This window comes from Ylistrum balloti, unplaced genomic scaffold (assembly GCF_031769215.1).
Source record: "Ylistrum balloti isolate Yb309-2 unplaced genomic scaffold, AGI_CSIRO_Ybal_v1 Utg370118, whole genome shotgun sequence".
Classification (NCBI taxonomy): Eukaryota; Metazoa; Mollusca; class Bivalvia; order Pectinida; family Pectinidae; genus Ylistrum; species Ylistrum balloti.
The window spans coordinates 359,416-379,463 of record NW_026782136.1 but is presented as its reverse complement, the minus strand read 5'-3'; the positions used below and the strand labels follow the sequence as shown (position 1 = coordinate 379,463).

Sequence of the window (20,048 nt, the reverse complement as noted above, 5' to 3'; positions counted from 1 at the left end):
TAGTATCGCCATTGGAAAGGAAGCTCTTGTAACAAGGTTACGAATACGTTCCTTCAGTTTAGAATTGTGTATGGCAGTGCAGAATGGAAAATCTAATGTTCTCATCGAACGACAACATTTTGCATATCTGATACTGGAATATGCAAGTAGAGTTGAAATTCCGAAAAGAGAAGGCATTGTTCTCGTTTTGATTTACTTTACACTACATATACTTTACAATAACCTGTACTACTATTTAAAGTTTAAACTTTCTATATAATACAGTAGGCGAGATACACCATGGGAATCTGTACAAGTAGTAAGGTAAAGGATTTCCATTCTCACAAAACAATCTGGCATAGCCTAAAATACTATGGAACGATCTCAGTACTTAAAAGTTGAAGGTCAAATTGAGGTCAGGTTTTTGTATGAGTCACTGTCCTTTGTCCAAAAATTCTTATGCTATTTGCTACACAAGGTCATACAGTACTTAAGCTTCCTGATCCATGTATGTGTCATACACCATATATGGACATCAGACTTTGCATGCTTGTTCATGCAAGTTTCAACTCAATCCTGAAGGTAGAACTTTAAAAGTTGCAAATGTACTTTTCAAGTTGGTGGCAATCTTCTCATGACATTGCATACTTCAGCTAAATCCTTTTTCAAAAGAAATATGTTTTTTCCAATATGAAGTCAGTCTTGGATTTCAGAAAAAGTGAGTTTGTCAGCATCACTTTAGAGCCCATTCCTCAAAATTTTCTGGCTTGTTTTTGTTTTTCTTTCAACAGATAATAGCATAATGAAGTCATACAGTAACCATAACCATAATATAATGAGGAAACAAATACCCCAGGCACTTTGAAATATGTTTCAATTTCAAACCTAATTATTGCAACATTTTCCCCCCATCTGTCCACCATGACTGCTATGTTGGATTTTGCACTGGCCTGAGACGGAATCTCTGTCACAACAATGTCAGTATCATTTCATTATCTTTCCTGGCATGTTTCACACAAGGCAGGTATGACTGAACAATTTATCAGGTTATGATGACCTGAAAAGTTGAGACACTGAACATTAAGAAATATTGTAAAAATAACAAAAACATTGTCCAACTTAGTCTGTACATTTACTTAATAAAACAGTCAATGTTAAACTGCAATATTCAACTACACATACATAAAATGTTATTCTGAAAATACAATCTGTCACGTTTTTATCTCAATCATGTAGACTCTCCCGTGTTGAGGTAGACCATCAGATTCATGGTGAGACTTTATCTGACCGTTTATTCTTCTTTCAACATCACATAGCAGCAACACACACTCGAAGCATTCCTTAAAACACCTCAACATTTTATCTCAGGACTCATAAAATCTTTGCATCAATAGACCATAATTTACAAAGTGCATATGATGTTAAACAATGATGAACAAAATCAAGATATATATTTCATTGCAATGAACATCTTCATTTTCTAAATCTGGTAGATTTTAGTAAATCTGTAATGCAGTGTTAGTGTTACTTAATTTTGCAAGATCTAACAGTTTTTACGACTTTCAATAATGTGGGTCGTTTAAACAAACAGAAAAGCACAGGTATTAGACTAATCTCTCACTACACTAATTCTACAATGTCAATTTCATGGAATGAGTGTGATATTGACAGATGACGCTTATACCTGTGATAACATAATACACTTGAAAACATTGAACAATGTCACACAATTGTTTCATGACTCGCTTCTATAACATGGCTCCTGGTCCTTTCTGCTGGTAAAGACCATAGTTATATACTAATGACTTTCAGTGGTTTTATTATTGCGCCCATAATGTAAATAACCTAATAACACAGCACAGCACTTGTCATATATGGTACATATATATTGAGATATGACTAATGAATCTCGTTTCTCATTGGGGGTGAGACAGGGTTAAAACAACCCAGGGGAAAGATTCTTTGGTTGAAAAACTCAAAGACTGATGAGTGACGCCAAATTAAGCTGATATCACCCCATCTCATCCCTGTGGGGGTAAACTATTATTTTTCTCTTACCACTTTAAGTTTCTATATTATCAAATGCCAATCCCCACCTTGGAAAAGTCAGGAAATCCTCCAATATGGTTGTTACTGTTTGTACCAATGTCACCGCTCTGATCATACATGTTACTGTTGGTAACAATGTCACGGCCCTGATCATACATGTTACTGTTGGTAACAATGTCAAGGCCCTGATCATACATGTTACTGTTGGTAACAATGTCACGGCCCTGATCATACATGTTACTGTTGGTAACAATGTCAAGGCCCTGATCATACATGTTACTGTTGGTAAAATGACAAGGCCCTGATCATACATGTTACTGTTGGTAACAATGTCAAGGCTCTGATCATACATGTTACTGTTTATAACAATGTCAAGGCCCTGGTCATACATGTTACTGTTGGTAACATTGACATACCCAGAAAATAAACATGCTACCTTGCAGTAACAATGGCCTTGTTGTGTGTGGTGATATGTTACAATGACTATAGCAGGGCTCCAGTTGTATGCTTTAACACTTACATGTTACAAAGAAAACAATACCATGATGCTGGTCATGTTACATACAGAAAGCTAGCACAAGTACAAGCTGTATATACTCCTGTGTCATACTGATGGCTTATAATATCATAATCTGAATTCAAAATGTACTGATATAATGAAGGTCTTATTTCCTAAAAGTAATTTGTAGTGAAGTAAAATTGAAAAATTGACAGTGAATTAGATCAGATGTTCCTTCTCATTTTGATATCATAATTTTTTATTTATGTCCCCCTGTTTAAAAATAAAACATGGATATTTTTTATCGTTGACCTCACTGTGAACAATTAATAGATATATTAGCAGAATAAAAACCTTGCATCTTTATCTATCTCTGATCAATATATCACTAGAGGTCAGATTGATACAGGTGGGCTACCCTCATTCTGACCCTTACATCACTAGAGGTCAGATTGATACAGGTGGGCTACCCTCATTCTGACCCTTACATCACTAGAGGTCAGATTGATACAGGGAGACTACCCTCATTCTGACCCTTACATCACTAGAGGTCAGATTGATACAGGGAGACTACCCTCATTCTGACCCTAACATCACTAGAGGTCAGATTGATACAGGGAGACTACCCTCATTCTGACCCTTACATCACTAGAGGTCAGATTGATACAGGTGGACTACCCTCATTCTGACCCTTACATCACTAGAGGTCAGATTGATACAGGGAGACTACCCTCATTCTGACCCTTACATCACTAGAGGTCAGATTGATACAGGGAGACTACCCTCATTCTGACCCTTACATCACTAGAGGTCAGATTGATACAGGGAGACTACCCTCATTCTGACCCTTACATCACTAGAGGTCAGATTGATACTGGGAGACTACCCTCATTCTGACCCTTACATCACTAGAGGTTAGATTGATACTGGGAGACTACCCTCATTCTGACCCTTACATCACTAGAGGTCAGATTGATACTGGGAGACTACCCTCATTCTGACCCTTACATCACTAGAGGTTAGATTGATACAGGGAGACTATCCTCATTCTGACCCTTACATCACTAGAAGTCAGATTGATACAGGGATACTACCCTCATTCTGACCCTTACATCACTAGAGGTCAGATTGATACAGGTGGACTACCCTCATTCTGACCCTTACATCACCAGAGGTCAGATTGATACAGGGAGACTACCCTCATTCTGACCCTTACATCACTAGAGGTCAGATTGATACAGGTGGACTATCCTCATTCTGACCCTTACATCACTAGAGGTCAGATTGATACAGGTGGACTATCCTCATTCTGACCCTTACATCACTAAAGGTCAGATTGATACAGGTGAACTACCCTCATTCTGACCCTTACATCACTAGAGGTCAGATTGATAAGGGGAGACTACCCTCATTCTCACCCTTACATACAGGGAGACTTCCCTCATTCTGACCCTTACATCACTAGAGGTCAGATTGATACAGGTGGACTATCCTCATTCTGACTTTTACATCACTAGAGGTCAGATTGATACAGGGAGACTACCCTCATTCTGACCCTTACATCACTAGAGGTCAGATTGATACAGGTGGACTATCCTCATTCTGACCCTTACATCACTAGAGGTCAGATTGATACAGGGAGACTACCTTCATTCTGACCCTTACATCACTAGAGGTCAGATTGATACAGGGAGACTACCCTCATTCTGACCCTTACATCACTAGAGGTCAGATTGATACAGGGAGACTACCCTCATTCTGACCCTTACATCACTAGAGGTCAGATTGATACAAGTCAGTTGAGACTGATACATCTTTGTGTTGAGAAGTAGTAAGTATATATTGATGCCAAGCTGAAAGATTTGATGAAATTTTAGCACAGAGTTATGTCTAAAGGTTAAAAAAGGAGTTAACTTTCCTACTCATATTAATTTGATATTTACCTATGATTCTTTTAAAAAATTTGAAATTTTCCGTTCCCTACTCTTCAAATACAAAATATCAAAATGTCCTAATTTCATGCTTTTTAAATACAAGAGATTAATTACTATATCAAAATACATACTAATTCGTTAATACAACATTAGCCTAACAACAGCAAATTTACAATCTTAAGTATAGAGAGAATTTCAGAAAATAGCAGTGGGGATTACAAGTAGGAAAGATTTCTCCTTGTAATTAATCACAGATCAAACATTCATAATCTACATATATTCATAATTTGGTATCATTTGTGGTCATTTCACAATTTCAAAGTTGATATGTTCATTCAATTTTGACAAAATTTGTTTCCATAATTACATCAAGATATTTCAAAACTAGTTCTGAGAGTTTACCTAACCATTTCATGTAATAGTAAAAAAAATCTTCTTCAAAATCAAGCTAATTAAAAACCGATCAAAGAGTTAAAGAACATGAAAATACAATTGTTGTTGTATCATTACAGGGTTCATCTCCAAGCAGTGACTAAGGTTAAACCAAAATTCATCATGTAACTTGGAATTGTCTTACCGTAAACAAGTCACTGACGATATTGTGTAACTAGAAACAAAATCCATCATTCTATACACCAAGTCAACAAATAAATAATCGGGTCATGAGATATCTTTTTGAACACAACTTCAGACAATTTTTGTGAAGATAATTTGTTTTCAGAATGAAATGATGAGTCATATATAAGGTTAGCCTATATATATCAGTTCCTTACTTTAAACATGGTACAGTACACATAATCTCAGTCCAGTTTGACACAATTTGTTATATATTTCAACTGTTACGTTGCTATCAAACATGTAACACAAAGATTGGAGGGTCCAATACAATCATCATGGCAGAATGCTCCACACTTTTTACACATGATCATAGCTTTCAAGCTACAAGCACAGTTATTGGACACATTGTCCATGGTTGATGGCAAACCAGAACCTGACAATCCTCCTGTGGGCAAAACCACCGATTTACTTGTCTGTGCAGAAACATATGGTACTATGTTACAGTGGACCTTTTTAGCCTGATTGTTGGCAGCTGCTGCAGCAGCAGCCGCTTGACTGTTAGCCTTGTTCTGCACATGGGCCTCAATACTCTTAATGATGTAAGGATTATTCACAATTTGCTTGGCACTGCAAACCACTATTTTTTTCACTCGCTCGGCCGGGGAAACCTTGCCCGGGCCTGCAGAGCCACCACTGTTTGGGGACGGAGCGGTGGCCTCAGGTCGTGATTGTGTTAACATAGTCAGAGGTAACACAGTGGTATGAGGCGTTTTACGACCTGGAGCAGTAGCAGTGCCAGTCTTGGATAAAAAATTCACCTGATCTGGAGAAATTACACGCACTTCCTGATTGACAGGTTCTAGAGGGTTTGGGGTAATTACTGTCCCATCTGCTTCTGTGGATACTTGACCTCCAGCACTAGCAGACCTCACCAGAGTTTGAACATTGGAGTTGACAAGAAGATTCTGTGGGGGAGCACTTGCAGCACGAGAGGGCTGGATACTAATTGTGTTATTTCCTGCCTGATGGGCATTGAGAATCTGTGCTAGGCTAGATGGAGTTACTGCTGAGGTTGGAATACCAGCAGGCAGCAACACTTTTGTATTGGACCCTGGCAATGTCAGCACAGTGGCAGTTTGTGAAACTGTTGATCGGAGAGCTGTGTTTTGGGGCAATGTCAAAACCAACGATGTATCATTGTTGACGCTGGATAAACCCTGCACGCCAGTTCCTACAGTTCTAACCTTAGCTATGTTGACCATCACAGGAGAGCTTACTGTCTGGCCTTGCAATGTTTGCTCACTAGATGAAGTGCCACTAGTTGACACATTGGAAAACAGAAGCTTTGAGGCACTTAACTGACCTTGTCCCGTCACACTTATCCCTTTAGTACCACTTTGCGCATGTCCCAGTATTTTGGGGAGAGTAGTAGAACTGTCTGCTGTACCTGTCACTGTGGTTGAGATTCCAATATTAGATTGAGATACTCCTGTTGCCTGTGTTCTCTCCATGACCTTCTGACAGATCTCTAACGACCTCTTTATATTCACATTATCTTTTCCTCCTTCTTGGGCAGCTTTCTGCATTATTTCTAAAGAACGCTTCATATTAACTCCGTCTGACCCTACATCCGAAGTAGATGTTGTACCCTTGGAGATATTTTCAGAACTAACTGCCTTAACAGACTGCAGCTGTTTAGGTCGACCAGGGGCTGGCATTATAATGTTTGGCACATGTCTGCTTCCTGTAGAACTTCCTGTAGAACTGATGGCACTAGCAGGTATACGACCCCTAGCAATGAGGTGAGCTTGCAGTTTGGCTTGGGTTTCTGGCTGCTGTTGATGTAAATGCTCTCGTAATTGTTGCTTAGCTTTTGTCTGTGCTTTAATCTGTGCAAGTGTTCTTGTCTGCCCACGAGTGTTCTGGGCACGGATTTGTGCCAAAGTACGAGTCTGTGGTGGAGATCTGACTGCCACACCTGGTGTTGGCCCTCCTACCAGACCAGGAGACCTGGAAGTATGTGCCAGTGTGGCCTGTGGGGTGGTGTTGGCTTTGGTTGGAGTTGTCACATGCAGAGTGTGAGAAGGTACTGAAGGTGGTGAGGTAGAGATGGCATTCAGTAGCGAAACATGTTTTGTCTGTGTCACAGCAGGCTCAACAATTGTCACCGATTTGACAGGCTTAGTCCCTACAACACGTGTAGGACTGTACACTTGGGGAACATTCTTTTCTGGTGATGACACAACATCTACAATCACATCCTCAGACAAGGATGGGTTTTTCTGACGTTTTGCTGGGCTCACACTGTTGAGAACCCTGTGACCTTCAGGGTCAACAGGCATTGACAGCGACCTTTTGAGAGTTTTATGTGGGTCATTGTTACTGATTGCATGTTTAACAGTGGTCACTTTCATCAGTAGGCCACCTTGACCAGCACCATCTGAAGAGCTTCCCACAGTCTGAAATATTGATCGCTGTTTCAACATAGTGGAGACAAGTGTGGCTTTCTTCAGTTTTGTCTTCACAGGAGAGGCAGGAGTGACTGGTGATGGAAGGTCTGCTTTTGGAACTTCATACCCAACATTTCTGGAAATCAAGACAAATGACTTTAATATAATGAAAAACAAGTAAGGCATTCATATACCTCAACTCAAAAACATCAACTACAAATAGGCATAACATAAAGATGTTTGATGCATTCAAACTTTCCATGATTTTGTAATTTTCACAAACTACAAAAATCCAATTAAAAGAATTCTGTATGTGCACAGGTATTGGTGTAGTATCCAAGACAGGTGTCTTAGGTTTAAACTACCAAAGAGAGTACCAACTTATATTTGATGTTATACAATATCCTATCTAATGGCAACCAATGACCCATTTTGCACAAGTATCTTGTCTGACAAGTATGTTACGTTAGGTAGCATTATTGATTTGTTCGCAGCTGTGTTCAAATGATTACTACAACTCTCTGTTAAGAGAGAGAGGCACAGATTCCCAACAAAGTAAATACATACTCTTAAGCCATACAGCATCATGTAAATATCTTAACAGAGAATGTACTCTCTAGAGGTATACAGCATCACGTAAGTATCTTAACAGAGAATGTACACTCTAGAGGTATACAGCATCACGTAAGTATCTTAACAGAGAATGTACTCTCTAGAGGTATACAGCATCATGTAAATATCTTAACAGAGAATGTACCCTCTAGAGGTATACAGCATCACACAAGTATCTTAACACAGAATGTACTCTCTAGAGGTATACAGCATCACATAAGTATCTTAACAGAGAATGTACACTCTAGAGGTATACAGCATCACGTAAGTATCTTAACAGAGAATGTACTCTCTAGAGGTATACAGCATCACGTAAGTATCTTAACAGAGAATGTACACTCTAGAGGTATACAGCATCACACAAGTATCTTAACAGAGAATGTACACTCTAGAGGTATACAGCATCACATAAGTATCTGAACAGAGAATGTACACTCTAGAGGTATACAGCATCACGTAAGTATCTTAACAGAGAATGTACACTCTAGAGGTATACAGCATCACGTAAGTATCTTAACAGAGAATGTACACTCTAGAGGTATACAGCATCAATGTAAATACCTTAACAGAGAATGTACCCCCTGAAGAGATAAGGCACAGTATAAATATAATAACATACAATCAACCACATAAATAGATACGGCACAGTATAAATATCTTAACAGAGAATGTACACTCTTAGAGAATGTATACAGCATCACACAATAAATATCTTAACAGAGAATGTACACTCTAGAGAGATACAGCATCACACAAATATCTTAACACAGAATGTACTCTCTAGAGAGTATACAGCACACACAAATACCTTAACAGAGAATGTACCCCCTAAAGAGATAAGGCACAGTATAAATATCTTAACAGAGAATGTACCCTCTAGAGAGATATACAGCATAACACAAGAATTAACACAGAATGTACTCTCTAGAGGTATACAGCATCACACAAGTATCTTAACACAGAATGTACCCTCTAGAGGTATACAGCATCACACAAGTATCTTAACACAGAATGTACCCTCTAGAGGTATACAGCACAGTATAAATATCTTAACAGAGAATGTACTCTCTAGAGAGATACCACACAGTATAAATATCTTAACAGAGAATGTACCCTCTACAGACACACAGCTCCATGTAAATATCTGAACAGAGAATGTACTCTCTTAAGACATACAGCACAATGTAAATATCTTAACAGAGAATGTACCCCCTAAAGAGATACCACACAGTATAAATATCTTAACAGAGAATGTACCCCCTAAAGAGATACCACACAGTATAAATATCTTAACAGAGAATGTACCCCCTAAAGAGATAAGGCACAGTATAAATATCTTAACAGAGAATGTACCCCCTAAAGAGATACCACACAGTATAAATATCTTAACAGAGAATGTACCCCCTAAAGAGATAAGGCACAGTATAAATATCTTAACAGAGAATGTACCCTCTACAGACACACAGCTCCATGTAAATATCTGAACAGAGAATGTACTCTCTTAAGACATACAGCACGTATAAATATCATAACAGAGAATGTACTATCTAAATGGTGAATGTACCCCCTGAAGCCTTATAGAACAATGTAAATATCTTAACGATGAATGTACCTCCTGATCCTTATAGAACAATGTAAATATCTTAACAGAGGACGTAACCCCTCCAGCCATATAGCAAAATGTCTTACCTTTTCCCCCACATTTCCTCAAAATGTTTTGCCTGTAAAACAGAAAAGAGTTAAATGCTTATGAGATGGAATGATTAATGCTAAAATTTGAATTTTTTATTAACTGTAAAATTGAGATATTTTTTTCAAATTTCTGTCATGGTTAAAACTTGTGTACATTCTATGATCAAATTAGAAAACCTTCTTCGGTTGCTGTAGTACATTTTCAGAGAAATAGAAACAGAAATTTTTTTTTTCGACAAGAAGTGAAGCAGGTGGACAAGGAGCATTTCATAATAATGATAATTTCAGATACTGACAAAATCCTATCACATTTTATTCTCTTTGGTCCTAAAATTCTCCTATAAACCTTTGTTATAAAATTTCTTTACAGAACAATACTGTAGGAATCACTATAACTCTACCTTCCAAGGATCCAGTTTACTTAGCTCCCTCTCTTCTTCCTGCTTTATACGCATCTGGTTTTCTGGTGTGAACTCTCCTATAATGTCAACACATGTGTAATTTGGATCTGTTTTGTTTCAGGAATCATTTAACATACTGAAGATTTGTATTTTCGCACTTACAATTTTTTCCACTGAATAGTGTCTAGAAAGTAGATATTTTGAATACAATGTTTTTCCTACCATGTTTGCATACATTTTTATTCCTGTCATGATTGCATACAATGTTTTTCCTACCATATGTTCACAGTCTACAGATCAATCGCTAGTTCTGTTAATATTATCACATGTTGGAATAACACCAATAACCATAGGCTTTTCTCAGATTTCACATTGTTTTCATGAATAGTTTATAGAGGACAGAAATAAATCCTCACAAAGTTGTTAGTTTGAGGTACATATAAAGTTTACAATGACAAATTGAATTATACTTACCCTGCGAGAGCCTTTCAATCCATTCCTGGCAGGATTTATTGAAAAATTCATTGTTCAATGCTGTGCTACTTAACCTGGAACATAATAATTAATGAGAAAGTTTCTAGTAAAGACAACATTAAGATGATTAGGTGAGACTTCTTGTATAATACTGCTTTTATTCTTTCTTTTAATGTTGACAAAGTACATATAAAACATGTAGTATCCAAAAATATTCCAATTCTCATCAGATAATTGGCAGTACATCGATGAGCTTTAGTAAGATACTTTTCACAAATCTACAAATTCAAAGCCCTCCTACGTATATAGGCAAATGTTGTCAAGTAAAACATTTTGTGTAAAAATAATGGAGGGCGTTGTCCAATAAAACCATATATAAACATACTGGAGGGCATTGTTCTGTAAAACATGTATCTAAACATACTGGAGGGCATTGTTCTGTAAAACATGTATATAAACATACTGGAGGGCATTGTTCTGTAAAACATGTATCTAAACATACTGGAGGGCATTGTTCTGTAAAACATGTATCTAAACACACTGGAGGGCATTGTTCTGTAAAACATGTATCTAAACATACAGGAGGGCATTGTTCTGTAAAACATGTATCTAAACATACTGTAGGGCATTGTTCTGTAAAACATGTATCTAAACACACTGGAGGGCATTGTTCTGTAAAACATGTATCTAAACACACTGGAGGGCATTGTTCTGTAAAACATGTATCTAAACATACAGGAGGGCATTGTTCTGTAAAACATGTATCAAAACATACTGGAGAGCCTTGTTCTGTAAAACATGTATCAAAACATACTGGAGAGACTTGTTCTGTAAAACATGTATCTAAACATATTGGAGGGAATTTTTCTGTAAAACATGTATCATAACATACTGGAGGGCATTGTTCTGTAAAACATGTATCATAACATACTGGAGAGCCTTGTTCTGTAAAACATGTATCTAAACATACTGGGGGGCATTGTTCTGTAAAACATGTATCTAAACATACTGGAGGGCATTGTTCTGTAAAACATGTATCTAAACATACTGGAGGGCATTGTTCTGTAAAACATGTATCTAAACATACTGGAGGGCATTGTTCTGTAAAACATGTATCTAAACATACTGGAGGGCATTGTTCTGTAAAACATGTATCTAAACATACTGGAGGGCATTGTTCTGTAAAACATGTATCTAAACATACTGGAGGGCATTGTTCTGTAAAACATGTATCTAAACATACTGGAGGGCATTGTTCTGTAAAACATGTATCTAAACATACTGGAGGGCATTGTTCTGTAAAACATGTATCTAAACATACTGGAGGGCATTGTTCTGTAAAACATGTATCTAAACATACAGGAGGGCATTGTTCTGTAAAACATGTATCTAAACATACTGGAGGGCATTGTTCTGTAAAACATGTATATAAACATACTGGAGAGCATTGTTCTGTAAAACATGTATCTATACATACTGGAGGGCATTGTTCTGTAAAACATGTATCTAAACATACTGTAGGGCATTGTTCTGTAAAACATGTATCTAAACATACTGGAGGGCATTGTTCTGTAAAACATGTATCTAAACACACTGGAGGACATTGTTCTGTAAAACATGTATCTAAACATACTGGAGGGCATTGTTCTGTAAAACATGTATCTAAACATACTGGAGGGCATTGTTCTGTAAAACATGTATCTAAACATACTGGAGGGCATTGTTCTGTAAAACATGTATCTAAACACACTGGAGGGCATTGTTCTGTAAAACATGTATCTAAACATACTGGAGGGCATTGTTCTGTAAAACATGTATCAAAACATACTGGAGAGCCTTGTTCTGTAAAACATGTATCTAAACATACTGGAGGGCATTGTTCTGTAAAACATGTATCTAAACATACTGGAGGGCATTTTTCTGTAAAACATGTATCTAAACATACTGGAGGGCATTGTTCTGTAAAACATGTATCTAAACACACTGGAGGGCATTGTTCTGTAAAACATGTATCTAAACATACTGGGGGGGTTCTGTAAAACATGTATCTAAACATGTATCACACACTGGAGGGCATTGTTCTGTAAAACATGTATCTAAACATACTGGAGGGCATTGTTCTGTAAAACATGTATCTAAACATACAGGAGGGCATTGTTCTGTAAAACATGTATCTAAACATACTGGAGGGCATTGTTCTGTAAAACATGTATCTAAACACACTGGAGGGCATTGTTCTGTAAAACATGTATCTAAACATACTGGAGGGCATTGTTCTGTAAAACATGTATCAAAACATACTGGAGAGACTTGTTCTGTAAAACATGTATCTAAACATACTGGAGGGTATTTTTGTGTAAAACATGTATCGAAACATATTGGAGGGAATTTTTCTGTAAAACATGTATCATAACATACTGGAGGGCATTGTTCTGTAAAACATGTATCTAAACATACTGGAGGGCATTGTTCTGTAAAACATGTATCTAAACATACTGGAGGGCATTGTTCTGTAAAACATGTATCTAAACATACAGGAGGTCATTGTTCTATAAAACATGTATCTAAACATACTGGGGGGCATTATTCTGTAAAACATGTGTCTAAACATACTGGAGGGCATTGTTCTGTAAAACATGTATCTAAACATACTGGAGGGCATTGTTCTGTAAAACATGTGTCTAAACATACTGGAGGATGCTGTCCTGTGAAACATGCATTATAATACCAAAGGGTATTGACCACTAAACATGTGTTAACATACCGAAGAGTGTTGTCCTGTCCCACATATCTGTCACATTCAGGTAAAAAATGTAATAGTTTGTATTGGTACTGGCTTGGCAGTTTGGAGAACATTCTCTTGTCTATCAAATTCTGAAATGTAACAGTCATTGTTGAAAATCTGAAAAGGGTTGTTATCAACGGTGAGCACAAAATTTACTTTGACAATCACTGGAGAATTCTCATTTACTACAGAAACGACAGTACATAATTTTACTGTTTATAATCATACAATATTCCATTTAATTAATTTTACCTTTTGTATAGAAACAATGCATTACAAACACGCACTTTCTGGATTTAAAATCTCCAACACTTACTCTTAGGTTTGTATTACAAAGAATGGAGTCTGGAGTTTCCAAATCAATACAGCCTTCTTTTGTTTGGGCAATTTGTGCAGCATGGCTTAACTTTTTATGAGGCCTCCTTCGGGGCTAAAAATAACAAAAAAAAACATCAAAGTTATAGAATCAGTAATGATTACCAGTCATCAAATAATTTTGGAAAAATGCATGTATCTTCACCAAAAAGTCCTTCAGCAACTTTAGTAAAACTATAGCAAGCAATTCTGGACTTTATATCTTTCAGAATATCCAACATCTCCTATTAAGTCACGCTTATCTGTCTCAAATACCTCATGCATTAAAATTTGTTCTGAAGTGATCCGCCTATACCAGAAAATTGTTTTAAAAAATTTGCCAATGACCCAACACTCTTACCCATTAGTTGGGGGTCTACCTTTCTGTCACTAATAATCTGTATATTTGACCCAAAATTTGAGGAATTTAGAAAAATAAAATGGACAGGTACATATATAAAGTGACTACAGTAATGGTCTTGGTACCTAATCAAAGATACATGTAGTCTAATATAAAATGATTGTGGTGAGTGGATGGTTATTACAATAAGCAGTTGAAATTTCTTTGTAGAACATTAACACTGGACTGTACCTTCATACTAAATCCAGGAATCCCAGCCAGTATTTCTCTCATAGTCTGAGGACGCTTTGAAGACGGTGCTGGTGATTTACCACTGTCAGAGCTGTCAGATTTGCTATCACCATTTTGCAGACTGCCATCGTTTTCTGATTCCATTTCTGTATTTCCATCTGAACAAGTTAGATTATAAATGCATCATATATATATTATATATATAACATAGTATTTAAAAACAAAGATTGAATAGATTACTCATGATATTATGCAAAAACAGAATTTTCTATTTATCTTAACAGTGACCTTGACCTCCTGATATGAGGTTGTCCGAAAGCAAGTACTTCCTCTGAAGTAGCAAATTTCATGGATAAATTTGAGCAGAACCAACCCAACAGAACACAGTTTTATGTGGGGATAGAAGTAGGAGGAATGGATGTGGGCAATTAAAATATTTCCCATATGATCTCAAATCAGGGGGGTAACTAAATGGAGATTGTACTAAGTCAGCAATAATGTTATAACTTAACAAGCAGGTATTTGATAGTTTCGCGCCTTACATCTATTCTAGTAACATGATGGACAATTCACCTTTGACAGTCTTTACTTCTTTCTCCTTGTCAGGAGGTGGAATAGGTTTTATAATGATTCTGGGATAGTCGTTTTGTTTCTTCTTCTGTTTTTGGCGTAAAGACTGTCGCATACTTCGTCTCAGGGTGTGGTTGACATGCGAGGATATGCTTGTCCCTGACGACACAGATGAGGATGTGTGGTGGCTTTCCTTAGTGTCTGCTGGCTCTACTACATCATCTGCATCACCATTAGATTGTTCATCATCGTCTTCTGATGGAGGAATTGTTTTTACCCAGGAAGGTAAACTTACAAACATCACTGCAAATAACAATTTATGACACTAAACTTCTCTTTCTAAAACCTTTAGTATTTGTAACTTGTTCCATCAAAGAGCTAAGTTTTTAGATTTTCACTCATATTATACACAACGTATTTGATTTCCTCACCTGTCACTAAAAAATAACATGAATGATAATATAGTTTGGAATATAATGACAGTAAATGTAAATACAGCAATACTTTTATATTCTAAAACAAAAAGAGGAGAGCCTCTCTAAATATATTCCCACCTCATGATGTTTTTATTTCAACAATAACCAAGTGTGACCTTTAACCTTGACAGATGTTAACAAAGACCTAATCAGGTGTAGAACTTGAGGTTGTGATAAAATGCTGTTAATATGTAAAGAGTTTAAACAAGTTATCGTGTACACAAGCTTTAATTTCAAAAGAAGTCAAGGGTGATCTTTTACACCTTGACCAAAGATTACCACAATCTAATAAGGTGTAGAACTTGAGGTTGTGATGGACTGGTGTCAATATGTAAAGGGTTTGAACAAGTTATGTTGTACAAGCATTAATTTCAAAAGTGGTCAAGGATGATCTTCTACACTACTGACCAAAGATTACCACAATCTTAGCAGGAGTGGACCTTGAATTTTATCTGGTTTTTCAAGAATGAAATATGAATGCATGGACTTGAAAGGGGCAAAGCATTCCATTCAATCCCATTAATCCAGAAACCTACAATAATCATTTGGGAAGTACAGGTCATAATTCAAGTTTTGAAACATGAAATAATACCATTTTCCTTCCTGCGTTCCTTGAAGGGTCGGTCCCTGCCATCATCGTCTTCATTCTCTTCTGGTACTTCATGAAGTGTAGAACCACTGGGTCGATCACCCTACATACAACAAGAATAAGATAAATTAATGATATCTTTTCAGTATTGACCAATCAGATCAATGCTTTCTTTCAGTATTGACCAATCAGAACCATGCTTTCTATTTCTCCGTTGAAGTCTGTAAACTTTTCTATTGAGACACAGGTAAAGTTAGAATATTACATCTTTGTTGCATAAAAAATGGATTTTATTCAATAGTTTTCTCTTAAATGTCATGCACATTTTATTGAAATGACAGAACCTCAGTTTTCTATCACACTCATATAAAAGAAATCTTTACTATCATCCACATATACATGTTTAATCGTTGTTGTGCTCTTCAACAGCCATAACTTAGATTTATATATCAAGGCGTAATTCAGGCAATGTTTTAATATGTATAGCAGGTATCAAAAACCAGCAATCAAACATTAAACTAGAATAACAATATTACACTCAAAACCAAATGGTTATATAAGGACATTTCATAACTGTGAGTGCCATTAGTCCGTACACCTCTGATCAACCAGTCACTTTGTAGAAGACAAAAACCTTCCTTCACGTTACAATAAGACATTTGTTACCTTATAACTGTATGTACCATAAGTCTATAAACCCTTGTTCTATCAGTCACCTTCTATAAGACGAAACTTTCCCTCTTATTAAAATAAGACTTCTGTAACATTATAACTTTAAGTATCATTAGTTTTGCTATACATCCCTGATCTACTGGCTACCTTGTAGAAGATGAAAACTTTCCCTCTCACTACAATAAAACATTTGTTACATTATAATTGTATGTACCATTAGTATATGCATCACTATACATATATAGTCTATACATTTACCAACCTCCTTATATCAGACAGAAACCTTCATTTGTTAACTGTACATACCATTAGTCCATACACCCCTGATCTTCCGGCCACCTTGTAGAAGACAGAATCTTTTCCTCTGGAGTACGCATGGAGACAGGAATTTAGGCATGCCAAGGGCACAGACCCACTGGAAAAAGGCAAGCAATGTTCATATATCATAATGTGCTACAATCTTAAAAATTGTTAATCTCGGATATCTCATCTACTCACTTCCTACATTCTAAATGGTCTATTGCTAACAAAATATAAGTACTAAAATATTAAGATAAAAAACAAAAACAAAATGAACAACAACTTATATATATATATGTGTCCTAGACTCGGTTATAACCGTAACAAGGACGTTAAATCTCAAAAACGAAAAGAAAATAATCAAAAGAAACAACAACTTAATACTCTTGGTTTTGAAACTGCTAAAAATTTGCTGTGTATGAATCAAAACAGTAATAAATGCAGAAATTGACAGCATGAATCACTATCAGATGTCATGTCCAAATAAGATTTATAGAATTGGTACTGAATATAGCAACCATTAACGATTCTATTTAACAATATGATTTATAATTACCTGATATCCTTTAAGTTATCATCTTGGATTGCTTGTAGAATAGCTTTGTAGCTCATAGGAATCTGTGCATTTCTCTCCAATACCTAAAATAAAATACAATGAAATTTGGAATAAATGACAATTATTCAAATGTTCAACATAGTAGTGACTTTTATCATAATGTTCTGTTAGTATCTATGTAAAACTTCAATCTAAATCATTCAATTTTTTTCAGATTTCTTTTGTAACATTCAAACAAATGTAAAAGACAAAATCAAATGGAAAACTATCTCTTACAGTTTACCGTCTACATTGAGTTATTGATCAGTAAAATGACAAGGTTGTACATCTGTTTTATCAATAAAGCAGGTCTCATTTTCTGTAAATTTCTAAAATTTGGTGTTCTCACAGTCACCAAAAGCTGGTTGCTTGCAAAGAATGGTCTGTTATCCCTATTGTTTCAACTGGTTATGTTTTAGCATATACCAAGTCAATGTTTGATTGGCTAATTTTTCATTGACCAATTAATTTTAAACTTACAATTTACAGAAACTGAATTTACATAAAAATAAAAATATGATGTGAGTTTTGATGGAAAGACTGGAAAATCTGAAATGTGTTAAAATAAAAAAAATATAGACCTTCAGCATTAAATTAGACAATGGTACAGAGATGTGATGAGTTGTAACTTATAGAAGTATAGACTTTTCAATAATTCAGTCAGCTCTTCTGATGCAAGAAGGCTTTTGTCTTCAACTGGGGTGGGATGGGGGACCACAAATTATTCCAAGATGTAAAACAGAAATTGAATGAATACATATATGCCAAATAGCAGTGATATAGGAAGCAAACTTACTTATGGAGGTATTTCCTGACCTTAAATACCTTTAAGTGAGATCTGATAAAAATCTCAGCTCAACACTTGGCAAGAGAAAACCAATATACTTATTTTAGCATAGAAATCATCCATCATCAATTTTACAGCTTGCATCCAATGTGTTTGATATTTTAAATACATTAAATAGACACTGACTTTCAATTTTTCTTTTGGAGAAGCTTCCATGTACAACTATTTGCATTTTCTTCCTAATTGTTGTTAGACATATTTATTTCTTAAAAGGGATGAACCTTAAAATCATGATCAGGGAAAATGTGTAATCAGTGAAGCAGAAAATTGGAAAGAAATAAGTCACTTCCTTAACTATGCAGCAATTATCTAAAATCAGTCGGTCAGATAGTTATAATATATATATATCAACCTTAATACATATGATATGTCACCTGATATGGACTGAGCTATTTCTTTTCTTTTTCAGTAATTTATTTATCTACTAAGTAAATATTTATTCTGACATATTTTGACAGCAAGCTAACTTTCATTTCTGTCAGTTACACATGGGAATCTTAAAAGAATCTGTTCTTTATTCTCTAACAGCTGGGAATATGTCCAAAGCAAATCAAAATCAGTGATATGGCGTTCATAATCAAATGACAAGAATCCACATGCAGCTTGGAATAAATCGTCAAACAAAATGAAGAAAGAAAGCTGCAGTTTTTTTATGCTAAACGATGAAAACAATTGCTATTTCTTACGTGATCAACATATAAATCTTAAATGAAGAAGGGCTTGACTATAACTTGGGAGAGATGACATATATATCAAGATATCGATAAGCATATAAGGATTTCACCAGAAGCAAATACTGATCGGCTGTGGTCGTGGATATTTGTAAATAAATGTAAGCCAACAGTATGGAAAACTGTATTCTTTTCTCAGATAGATTTGTTCATACATGATCACCATCAGTAATACAATGGCTTTGTTGTTCTGTAAGGGAAAATAAGCTAGATCCGTTAAATTTTCAGACCGAAAATGCCTTAAGACAGCTGCCCATGCAATATCAAAATCGGACAACTGTTGTTGACGGTCGACTTTAGGATGTATCTTGAGACTTACTATCTTCGCAGCCTCGGCCCATGTTCGGTTTTTCCTTCTTTTCGGTTGTTTATCTTTCGAGTTATCGATTTGCATTGTGCATCCAAATGCAAAATTGAATAAAATAGTGTAAATATTCAGTCGTCATATCTTTACAAAGAGCTGACTCCAACTATCCTGCGCCATTTTTGTTAGAATCACGTGATAATATGAACATCCAATCAACGAGCTCGACACAAAATCCTGCATGGAAACTGCAATGGCGTCAAAATGGAGGACAGTGATAAACAAACCGTGAAACAATAGGTAATGTTGATTCTACATTAACCTTGTACAAGACACACCATTGAGTGATAAAACCCTTGTTCATAGATCGTAACCAACGAAATAATTACATTGAGAAACGGAAATGATTGTAGCTTAATGTATATCGTGTCTAAAAGGCCTACCTACCTTTGCTACTAACAAAGTTAGGTCCCTTGAATCAAAATCCATAAATATTGATCTCAGATTTACTGCTTTTACGACACAAAGAATTGTTTGGTTTAACAAGGAGGTATTTCAATCAAATCATTATAAATATCTGAATTA

The 20,048-nt window shown here is 36.0% G+C and overlaps 1 protein-coding gene across 1 annotated transcript; it reads right to left on the bottom strand.

The window, feature by feature from the left end:
* Window positions 1–1,089: 1,089 nt before the first annotated feature.
* Window positions 1,090–19,589, bottom strand: LOC132550292 (putative Polycomb group protein ASXL2). Its single transcript, XM_060214338.1, has 12 exons — window positions 19,479–19,589; window positions 17,543–17,625; window positions 16,993–17,101; window positions 16,018–16,117; window positions 14,953–15,252; window positions 14,380–14,537; window positions 13,750–13,863; window positions 13,413–13,522; window positions 10,649–10,722; window positions 10,175–10,251; window positions 9,771–9,802; window positions 1,090–7,605 (listed from the first exon to the last, which is right to left on the bottom strand). The coding sequence occupies exons 1-12, from the start codon at window positions 19,551–19,553 to the stop codon at window positions 5,301–5,303; spliced, it is 3,537 nt and encodes a 1,178-aa protein (XP_060070321.1). The 5' UTR covers window positions 19,554–19,589; the 3' UTR covers window positions 1,090–5,300.
* Between the last annotated feature and the right edge of the window lie 459 nt (window positions 19,590–20,048).

Coding starts and splice junctions, on each gene's coding strand:
- LOC132550292 (XM_060214338.1), bottom strand. CDS start 19,553: ATGCAAATCGATAACTCGAAAGATAAACAACCGAAAAGAAGGAAAAAC. Junction 13,523..13,749: donor TTTGTAATACAAACCTAAGA/GTAAGTGTTGGA, acceptor GTTACATTTCAG/AATTTGATAGACAAGAGAAT. Junction 7,606..9,770: donor GAGGAAATGTGGGGGAAAAG/GTAAGACATTTT, acceptor CTTGATTTCCAG/AAATGTTGGGTATGAAGTTC.